Here is a 19491-nt window from a genome sequence, read left to right as displayed (position 1 = left end):
TGTATACATTTTTAATTTATGTCCTTATGTCCTTTCGCGGGGCAGGGGCGGGAGTACTAGGGATTTAACCCAGGGCTTCACATATGCTGGGCAAGTTCTCTACCACTGAGCTATGCCCCCAACCCCCCCTTTTTTTTTTTGAAAGAATTTTTTTAAAAAATATTTTTTTAGTTTTCGGCGGACACATCTTTATTTGTATGTGGTGCTGAGGATCGAACCCGGGCCGCACGCATGCCAGGCGAGCGCACTACCGCTTGAGCCACATCCCCAGCCCACCCCCAACCCTTTTTGAGACAGGGTTTCCTTATACACAGGCTGGCCTCAAAACTTGAGATTCTTCAGCCTCAGCCTCCTGAATAGCTGGGGTTATAGATGTGCACCACCATGCCTGGTCCTACTATTTTCCAAATGATAAAAGGGAATTAGAAAGAGCCCTACCCCAAACCCACCCCTGGCATATAAGCACTAATTATTTTATTTTTTTCTGGTGCTGGAGATTGAACCCAGGGCCTTCTGCATGCAAGGCAAGCACTCTACCAACTGAGCTAATACCCCTGGCTCCAACTAATTATTAAATTGATGAATTCCAATAGCATTTCTGGTCACACTTTGTCTCTAGATTTCTAGTCAGTCAACAGGAGGTAATGTGACATCTCACATTTTGCATTTGGTGGCTCCAGTCTGCAGACTTTTCCAGGTGGCTGAAATGTTGGGTCTTAGCTCTTTCTTCTTGGTACTAGGGATTGAACCCATGGGCACTTTACACTGAGCTACACTGAGTGAGCCACATCCCCATCCCTTTTTGAGACAGGGTCTAACTAAGTTGTTTAGGTTCTCACTAAATTGCTGAGGCTTACCTTGAACTTGTCTTCCCAGTTGCTAGGATTACAGCTGCACACCATCGTGCCTGGCTCAGCTTTCACACTAGGGATTTAACCCAGGGCTTTAACATGCGTTGGAATAAACTGACGCTGAACATTTTATTAAGATAAATGCATCACAATATTTGTATTGCACCAACATCTGTCTGTCTATTGCTTCTGATTTCATTAAATAAGTTACATTTAATACAGTGTGAAACAGCTTTCTGCACACTCAAAAATAACTGAAGTGAGGCCTGTTTCTGTGAGGCACACTTGGTTTTCAGGCCCTTGTAGAGCAAGAGCCAGAGCCTGCCTCCCTCTTATAGAAATACTTCACACACATGGACCTTCTGCTCTGCTAGCCTGCCTACAAAGCCAAGTCCAAGTAGTTCCGGCCCCTGTGTCCACACAAGGCCTGGATGCCCGTCTCCGCCCTCCTACAGAACACCAATACCACACTGAGAATTTAATGTAGAATAGATTTATTTACCTGAAACCATGTCTGTGCAACGCTTGTTGTTATAGCACAGAGTGAAGCAAACTGATCTCTATTTACAGTCTAGTCAAACATGCGTTGGGATAAACTGACGCTTAGCATTTTATTAAGGTAAATGCATCACAATATTTGTATTGCACCAACATCTGTCTACTGCTTCTGATTTCATTAAATAAGTTACATTTAATACAGTGTGAAACAACTTTCTGCACACTCAAAAATAACTGAAGTTATGAACTGGAGGCCTACATTTTAACCATTCAATACCTGTAGTGTTTTTAATGAATTTATAAATAAGCAAACTGTACAGGGCCAATTAAAAAGTAGCATTTTCAAGGTCACTGTAGAGAAATCTGGCTACTTACAACTGAAGGCATGCATCATAATTTAATATTGTACATTTATATAAGCTATGACATTTTGCACAGAGAAATGTGGAGACTTGGCTGATTGCTTCTAAGTTGTTAGATAAGGTTTTCAGAACCTCACTGTTCTTGCAGCAAAGAAACCAAACTTCTCTGAAGAGGCTTTCTGATTAGGCTAAATTGTACATTTACATTATTTTGATTTAAAAGCTAAAAACCCCACTGGTAATACACATTTCCTCCACATCACACACGAGTTGGGAACTTTTTCTACTTTTCTTTTTCCCCAACATCAATCATGCAGAGGGCTGGTAGATGTGTTGCTAAAGACGCACATGCACGCAACCGAACACCCTTACATTTCTGCAAAATGGTTTAGGAAGCGGTTACTCCAGTATTGCTGAAAAGGAAAGAGAGAGGAAATCAGCTTCATGAAACATGAGGAAATGTTAGAACAACTACCTGAGAGACCTATAGTGACAACCTTATCTCCATTATTTCAAGAACAGCTTTTCTGATAAACTGTCCCCAAGGCACTGCCCACACTGGGTCACATCTAAAAGCACTGGCTCAATGACAGTGCCCTTGTGTCATCTGCCTATACAGCAAAGGACACCTGACTCAGAATGAATCCTATGAGGCAGAAACTTAAACCATGTCAGGTGTGAAAGCAGTGAGACAGGCCAGAGAAAGGTCTTGGTCAGCCATGCAGAGGTGAGGCAGATGGAGGGGGTGAGCCATGCGACAGCAACATGAGGCCTTCCCGCCCCGCCCTCCCTCCCTCCCAAGGGTGGCCAGAGCTGGGGCCCAGCTCTGCCAGTGCTGAAATACGCTGTTGTGCCTTGGCTGCTTATCACCAGTCCCTCGGTAAAGTCCCCAGACTTCCCTCCTTGTGGGCTTCAGGGTGTTGGTATTGACAAGATCTGGGTGACCATGACTTCTGGACACCATGTGCCTGGGCTATGGGCAGACACTCCTGAGGTCTGGCCACCTCCTTCAGCCACTGAAGAGGCTGCTCAGGTTCCCCTGGCTCTCGACAGTTTCCTCTGGAATGGCCTGTCTGCATCTTTGAGAATGAGCAGCTGGACTGGCACCTGTTGAGGGCACCTGTGAGATGCTCATCTTTTGGGAACAGGGCCAGCAACCCACTGGTGCTCCAAAAAGAATGTAGAGTCAGGTTTTGGGCAAGAGCTGACCCCAGGAGCACGGGAGCTTACAAGGACACTGCCGTCCACTTACTACTTTCCCTTGTGAGGGTGCTGGGTGAAGACAGGGCAGGGCACCAGCGGAGACCTGAGGAGGGCATGTGCCTGTGGTCATGGTGATGCCCTGGTCTTTTTAGTTCAGCTGAGAGCCAGGAGGTGCTTGAAGCTGAAACCACAAGGCAATGGCTAGCCCAGAACAGCCTGGGGTATCTGTGGCTCCTATGGTAGCCCACACCACTCAACTTCTTTGGGTCAAGTCTGCTAAATCAAGGAAAATTCGACTATTTGGATGTTTGGTTTCCACTGCACAGCGTACCACCCAGCAAACTCTGTGATGTCCTGTTTGGATCTGCAGGTCAGACGCCACCCTTCCACTTGATTTACTTGAATCCTTTGTCATTCATAATGTCCAAAATGGCAAAACTTTTCCCCAACATTCTCTGGTGGGCAAAACTGCCTTGGCTCCTGAGAGTCACAGCTCCCTGTAAGCAGCTCTGAAAGCCTCTGGTGTGCCTGACGGTGACGGTGCTTTTAGAATGTCCACACAGGTGGGCCTCTGAACCCCGGCACCTTCTGCTCGACACCCACACATTCTCCCAACTCCATCTGCATCACCTCTGGCCACGTCAGTGACCAGAACCCGAGGACCTTCTTGAGAGGAGTCGGGGTCTCACAGGAAGGGGAAGCTGCCACAGGCCTCCTCACTCTGGCTAATGGTCAGGCCTGCCGGACTGAGCAGAGCCGGGCCTGCAACTGCATGAACACACCCTTGGAGCTAAGACAAGCTTAGCCACAAAGGATGTGACCCAGATAGGCAAGAGAAGGTGGCCTACTTAAGACAGACCTACTGACGCCCTGTTCACTCTGTCAGTCGCCATGCTGCCAGCGTCTGCTTTCAACGAACAAGGAGCACGTTCGGGGGTAACTTCCTGCAGCTGATAAAGACCCAAAGCCCCCTCACATCTTTTTAGTTAAAATTTTAATTTCTAGATATAGGGGATTAGACCCAGTCACTCTACCACTGGGCCACATCCCCCCAGTCCTGTTTTATTTTGAGACAGGTTTTCACCAAGTTGCTGAGGCTGGCCTGGAACTTGTGATCCTCCTGCCTCCACCTCCTGAGCAGCCGGGATTACAAGTGTGTGCCACTGTGTCTGGCTCATCACACCCCATTCTGGCTGGTGCAGGCCCTCCCTGCACCTTATGGGAGCCCTGATCTAAGCAGCATGTGGCATTCATGTCACCTCTGTAGTCAGCTGGTACTGCACCTAAGTCTCCTGTGCCCCTGGCAGCTCCTGTACCCGCCAGGTGGGAGCTGCCATGCAGCACACCATCGAGGACTACCTCAATAGTAGTTTGGTGGCAGTCAGTCACCTTTAGGCTAAAGCATCCAAGTTCCAGAGAAGAAAATACTCACGTTAGTTGATGGATGTTGGAAGGCATTGGAGGAAAACATCACAGTTAGGACTGTTAATGACTCATACACTGTTGGTCAGACTGATCTCGAACATGCTCAAACATTGGTCAGAGTAATGGTGGTGATTAGTGCCACATTCAAATAAAAATAGTTCTATACAATATGTTCATTTGGTCATGTGCTATTTACAGATTTTACAAAACACACACACACACACACACACGCGCGCGCGCACACACACGCTTGCCCTACGTTCCTTAAATGAGGCCAGCAGAGACTTGCATAAAATGTATATTAGATGACAACTTGTGCCTATACATCAAAAAATAAATTCCCCAACTACCTATGCAGCAGAACAGGACCCCACTTTCGCTCAAGCATGCCAAACCGAGGTTCTGTGCTAAGAACTTCAGAGGAAGGTAGACTATCAGATAGTTCGAGGGGAACAACTTAAGAGTTAAGAACAAGACAGTTATTTTCTGTCCATTTAAAATGTTTTATTTTTCTCTTTTGAACTAGATTGTGAAGTGCCATTGAGATCTAGGCAATGTTGGCAAAACAATGTCCGTTACAATAAAATACATTAGACATTTAAATAAATAACTTTAAAAACTATGTGAAGGGACATAAACCCAGTTGATTGAATCTGGAACAATGTTTTCTGCACAAGCGAGACAGGCATACCTCTCATGAAGACTGATGTAAACAGAACCATCAAGACCCTACAGAAGAAGCCGAGCGGAGCGGGGCGGGGGATGGGGCAGGGTGGGGGTGAATGGAGAAGGTGCGGGAAGTGGCAAACCAAAAAATACTGACTGAGGTAGCAGGACTCTGCTCAGTGCAGAAAAATTGGCTTATGAATAAAAATTAGACTGTGATATCAAATTAAATCCAGGTAATCATGCAAAAAACACAACACATGCTATTTAGTTGGTTTTGTTTTTTTTTTTTTTTAAAAACACACATTCGTTTCCTAAAGTCTGCTGCCAATTAATTTGCTGACAATGTCTGCTGGCTCAACTATTTTTATACAAGGATGAGTATTAAACAGAACACTGTACATGCTTTTTCATCTACAAAAAAATATTTGCATAAAATAGTGTTAGTTCTCTGTACATGTCAATGGACACTTTAATTATGTGTATAAAAAAAGGAAAATCTTGCCACACTGGAGTCAGAAAAAGCAAAACAAAAATCTAGAGTATGAAACCTCCTTCACCAGCCAATATGTTCATGTGAAAATTCAGCAGAAACAGACAGTTGCTTTAAACAATAAAAAATTGATTAAGTTAAACATCTTCTGTATGTAGAGCTGTCAGTCAAGACCAGAACATATCACTAAAGTTAGTGTCTGTGCTATAGACCCAGACCACCAGGGGCATTATGAGCAGCACGAACGGCCAGGAAATCCCATCGGTGCATGCCGAGAACGAGCAGGATTTGGTGGTAGGTTGCACACACTCTTTACCAGGTTCCAGGTAGTTACGGGCCACAAACTTGAGTGTCTCATCCATGAGAATCACAGGCAAGGAGATTTTCAGCACCATCAGCCACTGGGTGAGATTCAGCGGTGTGATCTGGAAGATAAGCTGAAACGAAGCCGCCTCGTCAAACTTCAAACTTGCCAGACAGGGTGCCAGCCACCAGCCTGGGGTCCCACAATCACTTACTGGCAGGGGTTCCACATAGAGGATCAGGAAGTGGAGTGACATAGACAGGCAGATGGAGCCCACAAGCCAGATGTTCTCCCAAGGGGGCATCCTCAGCAAGGACTGGTTTTCAGACAAACTGAAGAATGAGAACAGGGAGGTGAACTCACCAAAGAGGCAAAGGTGTGTGTCAGTGGCATCCAGACACCACACCCAACTACACTTCAGTAGCCTTTGACCTGATTCTAGGGACAAGTTTCCATTGTGGTAAAGTCAAAGAAGACAACACTCAGATGTAGGACAAACTGCCAATTTTATACCTAGGCTTCGGGACAGCAGATCCTATCTCTGCAGGCTCACATCCGTCTTCACTGCCCTGGACTCTTGGGCTATTTAGAAATTTCCATTTTGGCACTGGCTAATTGGATGATACCATTTGCCTTAATGCTGAAGGGCGAGCGCTCCCCCCCCCCCCCCCATGGGTGCTGGCATTCATGTCCTGATGCTATTTCTGGCCTCCTGTTTCTTTTAAAGAAGAGCTCTGAAACACGTGGCTGAGCACTCCCACTACTTCCTGGAGGTGACAACAGCTTAGGCTTTTAAAACCAGTGCTGCTTGTTCTCTTCTCTGTGGGAGGGGAGAACTTTCCTGTGATCCTCCATCGACCATGACAGAAGCCCTAGTGCCCTAGAGGTCAGAGCTCTCACTTCTGCTACTACAAATACTAACCTGTTGAGAGCATTACACATCTCTATGGTTACTAGAACAGACAGCGCCATTGTCATTGGGTACGGGGACTCAAAGATTGCACAATCCACTCCTTCAAAGTCTGGGTTGTCCTCCTTACACTGGAGGAAATGACTCTGCAAAAGTCCAATCAAATTCCAATCAGGTGGGCAGGGGATGTAGCTCAGTTGGTAGGTGCTTGCCTCGCATGCCAAGGCCCTGGGTTTGATCTCCAGCACACATCACCCACCCCCACCCCCCACAAAATCCAGCAGCCAAATCTCTCTCTAAAGTCCAGGCACCAATCCCACGCCAAGGCCAGAACAGCCAAGGGGTTCACCCTCTCCCAGAGAAGCTCTGGTCCCTCAGAATCATCTCAAATATAAACGTTTGCTTTTGAGCCTTAGGATGATTCAACACACACGCAAATCAGAGAAAGACCAAGGGCCCACACCGCCTCACATGGCAGGTACACAAAGAAAGGGGACCAAATACCAGCTGGTAGTAGGACACTCTTGGACCACCATCAGCAGCGATGAACCACCAGGCAGCAGCACCCACGGTAGCAGCGCCGACGTAACCTGGGAACACACAGGATGCTGGTACCCAGGCCGCAGCCTGCACTACTCGCTGCAGGTGATGCTGCGTGGGCCAATCCCCATGAGAACGGCAGTGAAAGACATGGATACGTGTGGATACTGAGCTCTTGCCGCTCCTCTAAACTGCTTGCAGCCAGCAGCCAGAGGAGCTGGACCACAGGGTTCAGGAAGGACATGGTGTTTACTGTACAGAAGAGCTACGCAATGTTCCCTCCAGAATTTGTGGGGAAAGGTCCTCACTGAGCTCTCCAACCTCCACACTCAGTGCACCTTCTCAAGAGTGTGTGCTTTAAGTCTGTAGGCACGTCGTCTACATAAAGCCACAGCTCTGGGGAACCAGGTCAAACTGTAACTTCTGGGCAATCTGATGCTGTCTAGTAGATGACTTATTTGTCCCATTAAGGCCTAGCAGAAGCAGAACCTTTCCACGGGAACTCTCTCAGAAGAGCAGACCCCAGCACACTCTGGGGCATTCTCTTGGTACCTCTGAATTCAGGGAGTTCATTTCAAGGAAGCAACAGAACAGACTTCAGGTGAACCTCATGGTAAGATCCACCAAAAATCACAAGTGCACATATGCATAACCCAAGAATCACATGGAGCACTAAGGCAGCTGGATACAAGAAAGATGCAGCTAGGCACAGTGGTGCACACCTGTAATCCCAGAGGCTCAGGAGGCTGAAGCAGGAGGATCATGAGTTCAAAGCCAGTATCAACAAAAAAGTGAGGCACTAACCATCTCAGTAATACCCTGTCTTTAAATTAAATAAAATAAAACTAGGGCTGAGGATGTGCTCTGTGGTTGGGTGTCCCTGCCCTTGAGTTCAATCCCTGAACCCCCGCCACCCCCCCAATAAAAAAAGATGCAGCTGCACGTGTACTCCAGATGGGAAGAGGGCAAAGCAAAGTCCCCCATGCAGGCAAGTACAGCATGCTGTCATTTTTATGAAGCAAAGGGGACTGCTCGTCTGCTGGAGTCTATGGAAAAGAAAACAGTCCGTGACAAACTGTTAAGGCTGGAGAGAACTGAATGGCTGAGAATCCCTCCTCCCTAGGCCCATGTGCGTTTTGAATTTTGAATGTGTCATTAAAACTAAATACCTTGCTGTGAGGTTTTGTTTTTTGCTTTTTGGTACCAGGGATTGAACTCAGGGGCACTCGACCACTGAGCCACATTCCCAGCCCTTATCTTATTTAAAGACAGGGTCTCACTGAGTTGCTTAGCGCCTTACTTTTGCTGAGGCTGGCTTTGAACTCAGGATCCTGAGTTGTGGGGATTACTGCACCCAGCTCCCGTGGGATCTTAAGGAAGTGGCCTCATCTTTCTGGGCCTTACTTCCCTAACCTATGACCTGGGGAAGAGGACCAAGCCCTGGTCAGGAACATGAGTTCTACAGAGAGATGTTATATACAATAGCCTTGCCTGCACCAGGAGTTGGTGATGTGCAGTCATCCCTTTTCTCTTTCTTATGGAAGTGGGGATTCAGTTTCATCCCTTGGTGCTAATTATCTACGAACTGAAAGAGGACACCCTTCATTTTTTGCTACCCTAATATGGAAATAGGAAACAGATTCTCTAAAGGGATAAATTTACAAAACATTGACCCATAAATATTTTGTTTAAAAATCAATATAAAAACTATACTCACAGCCAATAGCCAGGTAACGGAAAAACAGCCACCCACTGATAAGTGGCTCCTTTGGGTTCCGGGGTGGTTTATTCATGATGTCCAGGTCAGGAGGGTTGAACCCTAGTGCAGTGGCAGGCAAGCCATCGGTCACCAGGTTGACCCAGAGCAGTTGGACAGGAATTAAAGCCTCAGGAAACCCAAGGGCTGCTGTCAGGAAAATACTGTCCCCAAGGAAGAGAAGACAAAGACCTCAGTGACTTTGGGGAACTTTAAATAGCACCATCACCCCTCACCTCCTCCATGCAACCCACAACAGACAGCAGCAAGGATCACCTGCGATAAACTTAGGCAACCACAGAACATCAATGACACCCCAATTTTGTATTAAAGGTAACTTTTAGAGAAAAAAGAACTTTATCTGGACCCACCAGACAACTTCCCCTACATTCGAGGAGATGAGGTAGCGAATGAACTGCTTCATGTTGTTGTAGATGGCCCGTCCCTCTTCCACAGCAGCGACGATGGTAGAGAAGTTGTCATCCGCCAGGACCATTTCAGAGGCAGTTTTAGCCACTGCAGTGCCGGAGCCCATGGCAATGCCAATCTCAGCTTTCTTTAGAGCAGGAGCATCATTCACACCATCGCCAGTCTGAAAGGGAAACCCATGGTTGGTTGGGACACCTGCTGTGTGACATTCATACCTCAGGGCAAAGGCTCACTGATCAGGTAAAAGGGACATCAGTGGGTCTCTAGGTGAAAAATTGTAGAATTCCTCTAAGTTGGTGTTGAAAACTTTACCAGAGACCTCAGAGAGAAATGAAACAATGGGAACTTGAAATTTACACCAAAACCAAAAATACAACTTATGTGGTAGTCAAGATGAATCCACATGGGTAAAATTCAAGAAAAAGGCAGATTTCTTATAAAATTCAAAGACATGCAAAAACACTGAATACTCTATAGATTTATATATATATATATATATATATATATATATATATATATAGATAGATAGATATAGATATAGATGTATACATATATATTTTCTCATTCCCATGTCTGCTTTTCATACTTTTACTAATCTCCAATTTCAAAATAGTAGCTACCTATTGGGGAGGGAAGAGATCATTTCAAAACCAAAATTACTGTCTTTAGAAAGTGAAGTCATAAGTCTGGCATAGTGGCACAGGCCTATAATCTCAACTACTTGGGAGGCTTAAGGTAGGAGGATGGTAAGTTCCAGGCCAGCAAGGGATGGGGTGGTATGTCAGTGGCAGCACATTTGCCTAGCTTGTGTACAACCCTGGGTTCAATCCCCAGCATCTCAAAAACAAAACAAAATGGAAAGCATAGTCATTAGCAAAGCTAATTTACAGTGGGGTTATCCAATACTGGGTGACAGACCACTGGTCCATTATATCCCCAAAAAAACCATGTTTGAGTTGATAAGATGCATCTTTTTTTTTTTTTTGGTACTAGGGATTGAACCCAGAGACACCACTGAGCTATATCTCCAGCCCTTTCTATTTTGAGACAGTTGCTTCGGGCCTCATTAAGTTGCTGAGATTGGCCTTGAACTTGGATCCTCCTACTTTAGCCTTCTGAGTCACTGGGATCACATGCACTATGCCATTACACCCAGCAAGATGCAAACACTGTGGACCCTTAACTAAGACAAGGATATCACCAAACAGTCCCTCTGGTTTAAAAGGCCTTCCTGGGTCTTAAATACTCTAGGATTTTACAACTTGCCAACTACTGATGAACTGCTAGCATTTCAGAGAAATCGCCTGGAGATCAGAACAAAAGAAATTCCACATTAGGGAGCTGTAACTAAAATTTTAATGATCAAAATCAGGATCTGCAGGACTTGTTCCATGGGAAGCCTTTGTCCGTGCACACTCACTCACCATGGCTGTAATTTCATCGAAGGACTGAAGAAACTCCACAATCTTGGACTTGTGGGAAGGCTCCACTCTAGCAAAGCAGCGGGCGTTCAAGCAGGCGTCTCTTTGGGCTGGGGGGCTGAGTTCATCAAACTCCCGGCCTGTAAAAGCCTTTGCCGTCACATCCTCATCCTGGCCAAAGATGCCGATGCGACGACAAATGGCCACAGCAGTGCCCTTGTTGTCCCCTGTGATCATGATAACACGGATTCCTGCTTGCCGGCACAGCTTCACAGAGGAGGCCACTTCAATTCTGGGGGGATCTAGCATGCCCACGCAGCCCACGAAGGTCAGATTGGTCTGAAGCAAGAGAGCCACAATGAGTTAAAACAGGAATTGTGTTGCCCACAGGCTGAACTAACTACTACTGAGCTATATCCCTAGCCCGTTATTTTCTTATGAGAGAAACAGGGGGAAAAAAAGTCACTAAACACCCTTGTTACCAAATCATTCTTTAAACTCCTTCTGAGGAGAAAAGTGGAAAAAATTCCCTCAACTTTCAATATGCAATGAATTATTTTAAAACAATCCCATTAATGTTTTTTAAAGTTTATGTGAATTTAAAAAGTAAATTTATAAGCTTATTTAAGCTCATCTTGATTATTCCACCTTGAAAGCAACAGACTTTTATTTAATTGCTAACTACCTATTTTCAGAGCAACAACTTAAATCATTAAGGGGGTGACGTGTGTGGCCTGTGGAAAAACCAACTGCCACACCCTGTCCCTGGTGAGATCACCCAACCTCCTACTGGAAACAGCAGAGTCTGGACACATGCCCTGCAGGTGTGGGAGGAGACCATCAGCTACCTCATACTTAATGAAGTTGGCAGAGTCCTCCAAGTGCATCTCTTCTCTTCGCAGAGGGTTGTCATGAGTGGCCAGGGCCAGGCACCGCAGAGTGTCGCTGCCACTTCCCCACTCCCGAATGACAGACATGATCTTCTGTTTGACTCCAGGGGTCATGGGAACCTTCGTACTCCCAACTCGAATGTGGGTGCACCTGTCAATGACACCTTCAGGAGCACCCTGGAGATGTTAACAGATTTACATCAACAGTTTCACTTGCTGGCTCTCCAGGATCTTTACTCTGAAAAGAATACGTCAACTACAACCTTTATACTTGCCTTCACAAACATCTTGCTCATGGATGTCCGGCTTGGTTTGTTTGGTGTACAATAGACTGACATTGATTTTCTATCGCGTGAAAACTCGAGAGTGAATTCCTTTTTCATCAGCTGTTTAATGACCTATAAGGAGAACAGAGACTGCTGATGATGACCATCTCTGCACAGCTTCAACCTGCAACTCAACAAAATGCCAGGGGATGGCACTAAATAGATTTAACCCTGCCCCCTAATCTGGGAGGTAGTAAATTTTAATTTTACATTCTAGTGCTACGCTGGAAAAAAAATTAAGACAAGAGAAGGGGATAGAAAATTGTTTCTAGAAGTTCTAGAAGGTGGCAATGGGAGCAAACCCCAAAAACAGTCCCAGTGTAAGCCAGGTGGTGGCAATGGCGAAGCTCCATTAGACAACATGCAGCCTGGTGTGTTCTGAAGGCCAGTGAGGCTGCAACATAAGGAAGGACTGATGGAGACAGCTCAGATCGGAGTCCCTGCAGATCCTTTAGTGCAATGACATGACTAGGCAATGCACTGGAGGCAGAGGCAGGTCTGCCCACCATGCTCTGCAGCGATGGCAATGCTGCGGCACCTCAACAAACTATTATTAGCCTTATGCATTCTAAATAGTGTTAGGCAGCTGGCAGCCACAATGAGACTTTAGCACATCGATAGTATTTAAACTTATAGGACCAGAGAGAGCCGAAGACCAGATGTGGGGCCTCCTACTCCTGGTGGGACATGGAAGACAGCCAGAGCCGGTGGGAGGGAGGAGCCTGGAGTCCTGAGGGCCAAGTAGAGTATTGTTTTAAGGAGGGAGGAAGCCACAATGCCAACTGGTCAGCTTTAGACAGGACTGAGGACCTTGAGCTCTACACTCTTAGCTGCAAATACATATTTCTGCTTTTCTGATTTTTTTCTCGTCTGTTGCGTAGTCTACGACAGCCTGAATAGAGATCCTCAGTGGCTCTGTTGCCACTGAGCACACCAGCACAGGCTCTGCCTGAACACCCGACTCCTGAAGACATGCCCAACTGAACTGATGAGAGACGAAATTTTATCAAGTGTTTTTTTTTTTTTTTAAATCAAGTGCTTTTTTTTTTTTTTTCCATCCAAGGAGATTTTGGCCTTCCACCATTTTTTGGTTATATGATGAATTATATGGCCTCCCCGCCTATCAGATACACACTTATTAATTATGGAAATCCCCAAGAACCTCAGCATCTCATCTAGGAAGCTGCCCCACAACCAGAGTGTTGAGCTGGCCTGGGCTAGGAGTGTCAAGATCACCCTACCAGCCACTGAGCTGCCATAAGTGGCAAAGGGAAAGGTGTAAGCACTGAATCCTACACCTGGATCCTGTGTATGTTGTGTGCTTTAAGCATTTATATCAACAATGGCTCTAGAAACATGCCGTGACTCTGAGCAAGTGGTGGATCCACACAAGGAAAAGGTCCTGGTAGAGGAATAAAGACCAAAGTGAATTCTTGCAGTGTGGAGCTGGTCAAGGGTGGCAGCCCTAGCCAAGCGGGCAAACAGCTGGCCTTGGTCTCTTAATTGACAGGCTCTTCTCTGAGTTGGGAAGGGGAACATGAGGACTTTGCAGCAAGTGAGCAGCACCACGATCACTTCTGGTCCCTTTGCCAAGCTGTTCCACCTGGCAGATGATTAAAGGGGCAGTCCTGCTTGTACTTGTGCCGGTCACCCTGGTGGCTAAGGTACCACTTTTCAGTTCCATGGTGCCACTTGCTTCTCCTTACTGAGCAGGTATAGTGACTAGAGTCAAATAGCTGTAAACCTGCATGTGAAGCCAAGTTTTTGGGTGGCCTCTGATAGTTGTAGCAATACCACTCTCATGTCTGGCTTTGAAAGGACTTGCCTGCTTGCTTACCAGCTGCCAAGCAGTGGTTTTAACTGAGGTCTGAGATTGGACAGTCCCAGTTTCACACCAGCCACACAAGCAGGGAAAGGATGCTGCGGAGCTGCCCCAGGCCTTCACAGCTATGAGGATATTTGTCACTCAAGTACTTGCCAACTGAGACAGACACTACACTTCAGCAGAGACAGTTTAATTCTGGGGAGGCAGCAAAATGATGCAAAGGAAAAACGGGTGCTGGGGTGGGAGGCCACCAGGCAGGCAGGCTGTGTCACCTGCCTGCAGGGGGTCAGACTGTTCTTCAATGCCTCAGACTCTATGTGGTCACTGAAATGCTTTTGTGAAATCCTTAGAGAACAGGTGGATCCCTCAGGGTGGTGTTGCCCTAGTCTTCCCTAACACACTGCATTTTGATTGATCTGGTTTGCTAGGAATAAAAGGGTGACTTGCAAAAGCTTAATAAATGTACCCATAACTGACCATTTAGTAGAAGCGAGTCTTTCCTTTATACAGCTTGCTTTCTAAAGAAAGAAAAGAAAGCAAACAAGCAGGCAGGCAGGCTTTTTACCTCTCTCTGGTAACTATCCCCTACCCTCATGTCTCCAAATTCTACCAGGGAACCCTACAGACCAAAGTTCTACAAAGGTCTCAAGTACCAATCAGCAGCCAGCCACCTGGTGATGACAAGCCTGACATCTAGGAGAGGTGTACCTGACCAGGCAAGGTGGTATACACCTATAATCCCAACTATTCAAAAGGCCACTTGAGCTCAAGAGTTAAAGATTAGCCTAGGCAACATAGTGAGACCTTGTTTGTCCCCAAAAGAGAAACTTCTAGCAGAGCCCGATTACACAGGAATCCAACTGCAGGCAGAAGACAGCGGTTACACAGGACTAGTTCTTTGCTGGCCATTGGGCTGGAGGACCCAAAGGAGGATCTATCTCATGCCTGTACAGGGTCTGGAAAGCAGGTAGCTGGTTTCCACACTGGTACAGGGAGCAAGGCGCTGGGGTTAACCACAGCTCTGCTACCTAAGCAACTGGTCTCTCAGAGAAACAGCTGCAGTACAGCCTGGGACTGGGTGTTGGCTTACTGGGATGGGAACCAAATGCAACTGGGCCTGACTTCTATCCTGAAGTTTCTGCTGTTCCTGCTGGAGGCTCTCCCTTCTCCAATACACACCCCCCTGGCTTCTGCCGTTGCCATTCCTCAGTCTCCTCAGCTTGCTCTTGGCCTCATGCTGCTGCTCTACCACCACACAACATGGTGTTCTCAACCCATCAGCACAGCTTCCATTACTACTGCAGCTTGTCTATACGCTGACTCTCATCCAAGCAGTTATCCATCACATCAGTCAGGACGGGACAGAAGGGGATGTCCTTTACATCTAGTCCCTTCTGGATCTTGGTCTGAGCAGTGACATGCAGAATGACCAGTCTGGGGCTGAGGAGATCCTAGTGCTGATAGCCACTGCAGACTATTTTTAAATAGATCATATATTATGTCACAGGGAAACTCTTAGACAATACAAAGGAGTAGAGATAATACCATGCATCCTATCTGATCATAATGGAATGGAACTGAAAATCAACGATAAAAGAAGGAAGGAAAAAGAATATATCACTTGGAGAATGAACAATAGGTTACTGAATGATCAATGGGTTATAGAAGACATCAAGGAGGAAATTAAAAAATTCTTAGAGATTAATGAAAACACAGACACAACATATCGGAATCTATGGGACACATTGAAAGCAGTTCTAAGAGGAAAATTCATTGCTTGGAGTTCATTCCTTAAAAAAAGAAAAAACCAACAAATAAATGATCTCATACTTCATCTCAAAATCCTAGAAAAAGAAGAGCAAAACAACAGCAAAAGAAGTAGAAGGCAAGAAATAATTAAAATCAGAGCTGAAATCAATGAAATCGAAACAAAAGAAACAATTGAAAAAATTGACAAAACTAAAAGTTGGTTCTTTGAAAAAATAAACAAAATCGACAGACCCTTAGCCATGCTAGCGAAGAGAAGAAGAGAGAGAACTCAAATCACTAACATACGGGATGAAAGAGGCAATATCACAACAGACACTTCAGAAATACAGAAGATAATCAAAAATTATTTTGAATCCTTATACTCCAATAAATTAGAAGATAGTGAAGGCATAGATAAATTTCTTAAGTCATATGATCTGCCCAGATTGAGTCAGGAGGATATAGACAACCTAAACAGACCAATATCAATTGAGGAAATAGAAGAAACCATCAAAAGACTACCAACTAAGAAAAGCCCAGGACCGGATGGGTATACAGCAGAGTTTTACAAAACCTTTAAAGAGGAACTAATACCAATACTTTTCAAGCTACTTCGGGAAATAGAAAAAGAGGGAGGATTTTTGCATCTAGGTTCATTAGAGATATTGGTCTGTAGTTTTCTTTCTTTGAAGTGTCTTTGTCTGGTTTAGGTATCAGGGTGATGTTGGCCTCGTAGAATGAATTTGGAAGTTCTCCCTCTTTTTCTCACTAAATTTGTGAGACCACAGAAACTTAAGAACAGTACTACAACAGAAGAGATTAGCATGGCACCCTGGGGCAGCAGCTCCTGACTAGGACCCTTATGAGGCTCAGTTCCAGTCACTGTAGGTCTCCATCCTTGCTACTGGCCTTGGCCATGATAATGCTGGCTGAATGAGGCCTGCTTAAAGACAGAAGGACAGGACCTGGGAGGCCACTCCTTTGTTCACCACTCAAGAATGCCCATGTTCTCTACCACTCCAACAGATCTCTAACAGAATTATGTTGACATCAAGTGAGTCAATAAATATTTTCTTCCCTTCCCCTTATTGAAGTCTATGTAAAACTTGTATTATTTCTTCCTTAAATGTATTTTTATTTTTTAAAAAATTATTTAGTTGTAGATAAACACACAGTATCTTTATTTATTTTTATGTGGTGCTGAGGATCAAACCTAGTGCCCCACATATGCAAGGCAAGCGCTTTACCACTGAACTACAGCCCCAGCCCCTTAAATGTATTTTTAGTTGTTGATGGACCTTTATATTTTTTTATTTATTTTTATGTGGTGCTGAGAATTGAACCTAGTGCAAGCACTCTACCAATGAGCCATGACCCAGCCCTTCCTTAAATGTTTAACAGAACTGGGCATACTGTGTTTATTGTGGAGGCAGATTTTAAATTACAGCTTCTTTTAAACCATCACTGAAATTTTCTTGTGTCCACTTAAGAAGTTGTGTCCCTGAAGGGCTGGGTGAATTTCTTCTGTTGAATACCCGCCATCAGTGTTGAGGACTGAACCTGGGAGCACCCTTCCACTGAGCCGCATCCCAACCTCTAATAAACTTATTGATGAAGTTAATAATTCACTTTTTTTGGGTGCTGAGGATTGAACCAGGGCCTTGTATAATCTAAAGTACACTGTCTACCAAACTAAGCTATATCCTAGCCCTGTTAACTGGTTGCTTTCTTTTTTGGACTAGAGACTGAGCTCCATCGCCACCCTATTTTTATTTTGAGACAGGGTCTCTCTAAGCTCCGAGGCTAGCCTCAAATTTGGGATCCTCTTGGCTCAACATCCTGAGTTGCTGAGATTACAGGCATGCATCACCATGCTCAGCTCCCACAACTGATTTTTGACTTTATTATTTTACTTTTTCCCCCCCAGTTGTAGATAAATAAATAAAGATATTGAGTCCATCTATTTTTAGTATGTATTTTCTAGTTGTTGATGGACCTTTATTTTATTCACTTGTTTATATGTGGTGCTGAGAATAGAACCCAGTGCCTCACACGTGCAAGACAAGTGCTCTACCACTGAGCTGCAGCCCCAGTGGTAGCTCAGTGCTAGATACTTTTACTTTCTTAAGATAGAAGATTTTTAGGGGCTGGGGTTGTAGCTCAGTCATGAATGCTCGCCTGGTATGTGAGAGGCACTGGGTTCGATCCTCAGCACCACATAAAAATAAATAAATAAATAAATAAGGTTGAGGTATTAAAAAATGTTTTAAAAAGTTTTATCATTGATTTTTAACATTTCTTTTCTAAACTAAGTATTTAATAAATTTCCCTTGAACAATGCTTTAGAATCATATGGTGTTATGGATATTTAGTTCAAAACATTCTACCTAGATTTTAGGTAGGTTGGTGGCACACAATTGCAATCCAGCTGCTCAGGAGACTAACAAAAGAGGATTTCAACCTCAAGGCCAGCCAGCGAAACTCAAGAGAGAAACTGTCTCAAAATTAAAAACAAAATGGGCCAAGAATGTAGCTCAGTAGTACAATGTCTCTGGGTTCAATCCCCTGTACTGATAACAATAAAATCCCCTCTAATTTCCACTATGGCTTTTCTTTTTTGACCCATTCCTTGGGAATTTGCTGAGTCTTGCTTCATTCTATGGACCAGCAGTACCATCTACTCAGGTGAATGATCCACGTGCATTTGAGAAGCATAAGTAGCAGCATAACAGAAATACAGATTTGGTGGCATCTACTATTGTTCAAATCTCTTGCATTACTACTGTTATTTCCATTTGCTTATTATTAAACTGATCAGTAAGATAATTGCATTAAAACCTCCAATTCTTATTGTAGAGTTTTTTTTTTTTTTTGGGGGGGGGGGGGCGGTGGCCAGGCTGCTGTTACTGAGGATTGAACTCAGGGGCAACTCAACCACTGAGCCACACCCCCAGCCCTATTGCATATTTTAGAGACAGGGTCTTGCTGAGTTGCTTAGCGGCTTGCTTTTGTTGAGGCTGGTTTTGAACTCACACTCCAGCTGCCTCAGTCTCCTGAGCCACTGTAGACTTCTGTTTCACTTCACACTTTCACAAATCCTTGCTTCATGTGCTTTACATAAATAATGTAACCACTGGATTTAGCACAATATCATAGGTAACTGACAGTTGTTTTTTTTTTTTTAACGATACCGATGTGGGGTGTGGGGGGGTGTGGCAGGGAAACAGCGGGGATTGAACCCGGGGCCATTCTACCACTGAGCTACATCCCCAGTCCATTTTATTTTTTGAGACAGGGTCTCCCTAAATTTGCCTAGGCTGACCTCAAAACCTGTGATCTTCCTGCCTCAGCCTCCCAGGTTACTGGGATTATAGGCTTGCGCCAGTACATCCAGCTAGATGTTTATGTGCTAGTGGAGACAAGAGCTTGTTTAAAGTGGACTCAAGAAAACAGAATGACACAGAATTAGTACATAAAAACAGCTCTTCCTCAAGAAGTTCTACTGTGTAAGAAAAGAAAGTGGGATGCTGATGGGAAAATAAGGTTAAAGGAAAGTTCTAAGATAAAAACATTCTATTATTTCCCCCTTGCTAAAGATGATCATCTAAGAGCTGGATACTGAAACAAGAGAGATGGTAGGAGGCTTTTGCTGGAAGCAAAGACAGCCCATTCACAGCACCCTGGGAGAAGGCATCTCATGAACACAGAAGATTGCCCCTGGTTATCTACTGATTGCTTTTATTTTCTTGGTCCAATGGATAACAAAATTGTTTTACCTAATCAAACATAGGGACAGAAAAGTTGCATATTTGAAGAAAGAAGGTATAATGAGTTGTTCAAGAG

At 44.9% G+C, this 19491-nt stretch overlaps 1 protein-coding gene across 1 annotated transcript in view; it reads right to left on the bottom strand.

Moving 5' to 3' along the window:
- Positions 1-1328: 1328 nt before the first annotated feature.
- Atp2a2 (ATPase sarcoplasmic/endoplasmic reticulum Ca2+ transporting 2) overlaps positions 1329-19491 on the bottom strand; it is a 56826-nt gene continuing 38663 nt past the window's right edge. The window contains exons 12-20 of the mRNA XM_027949117.3: positions 12024-12146; positions 11707-11925; positions 10862-11197; positions 9380-9600; positions 8970-9172; positions 7217-7302; positions 6725-6858; positions 6017-6134; positions 1329-5935 (exon numbers count right to left, since the gene is read on the bottom strand). Coding sequence (XP_027804918.1) covers positions 5666-5935; positions 6017-6134; positions 6725-6858; positions 7217-7302; positions 8970-9172; positions 9380-9600; positions 10862-11197; positions 11707-11925; positions 12024-12146 — 1710 coding nt within the window. The 3' untranslated portion in view covers positions 1329-5665. The remainder of the gene's footprint in view (positions 5936-6016; positions 6135-6724; positions 6859-7216; positions 7303-8969; positions 9173-9379; positions 9601-10861; positions 11198-11706; positions 11926-12023; positions 12147-19491) is intronic.

Source organism: Marmota flaviventris, chromosome 1, assembly GCF_047511675.1.
Source record: "Marmota flaviventris isolate mMarFla1 chromosome 1, mMarFla1.hap1, whole genome shotgun sequence".
Classification (NCBI taxonomy): Eukaryota; Metazoa; Chordata; class Mammalia; order Rodentia; family Sciuridae; genus Marmota; species Marmota flaviventris.
Note: the sequence above shows the minus strand (reverse complement) of the source record. Positions and strands in the feature narration are given on the sequence as shown.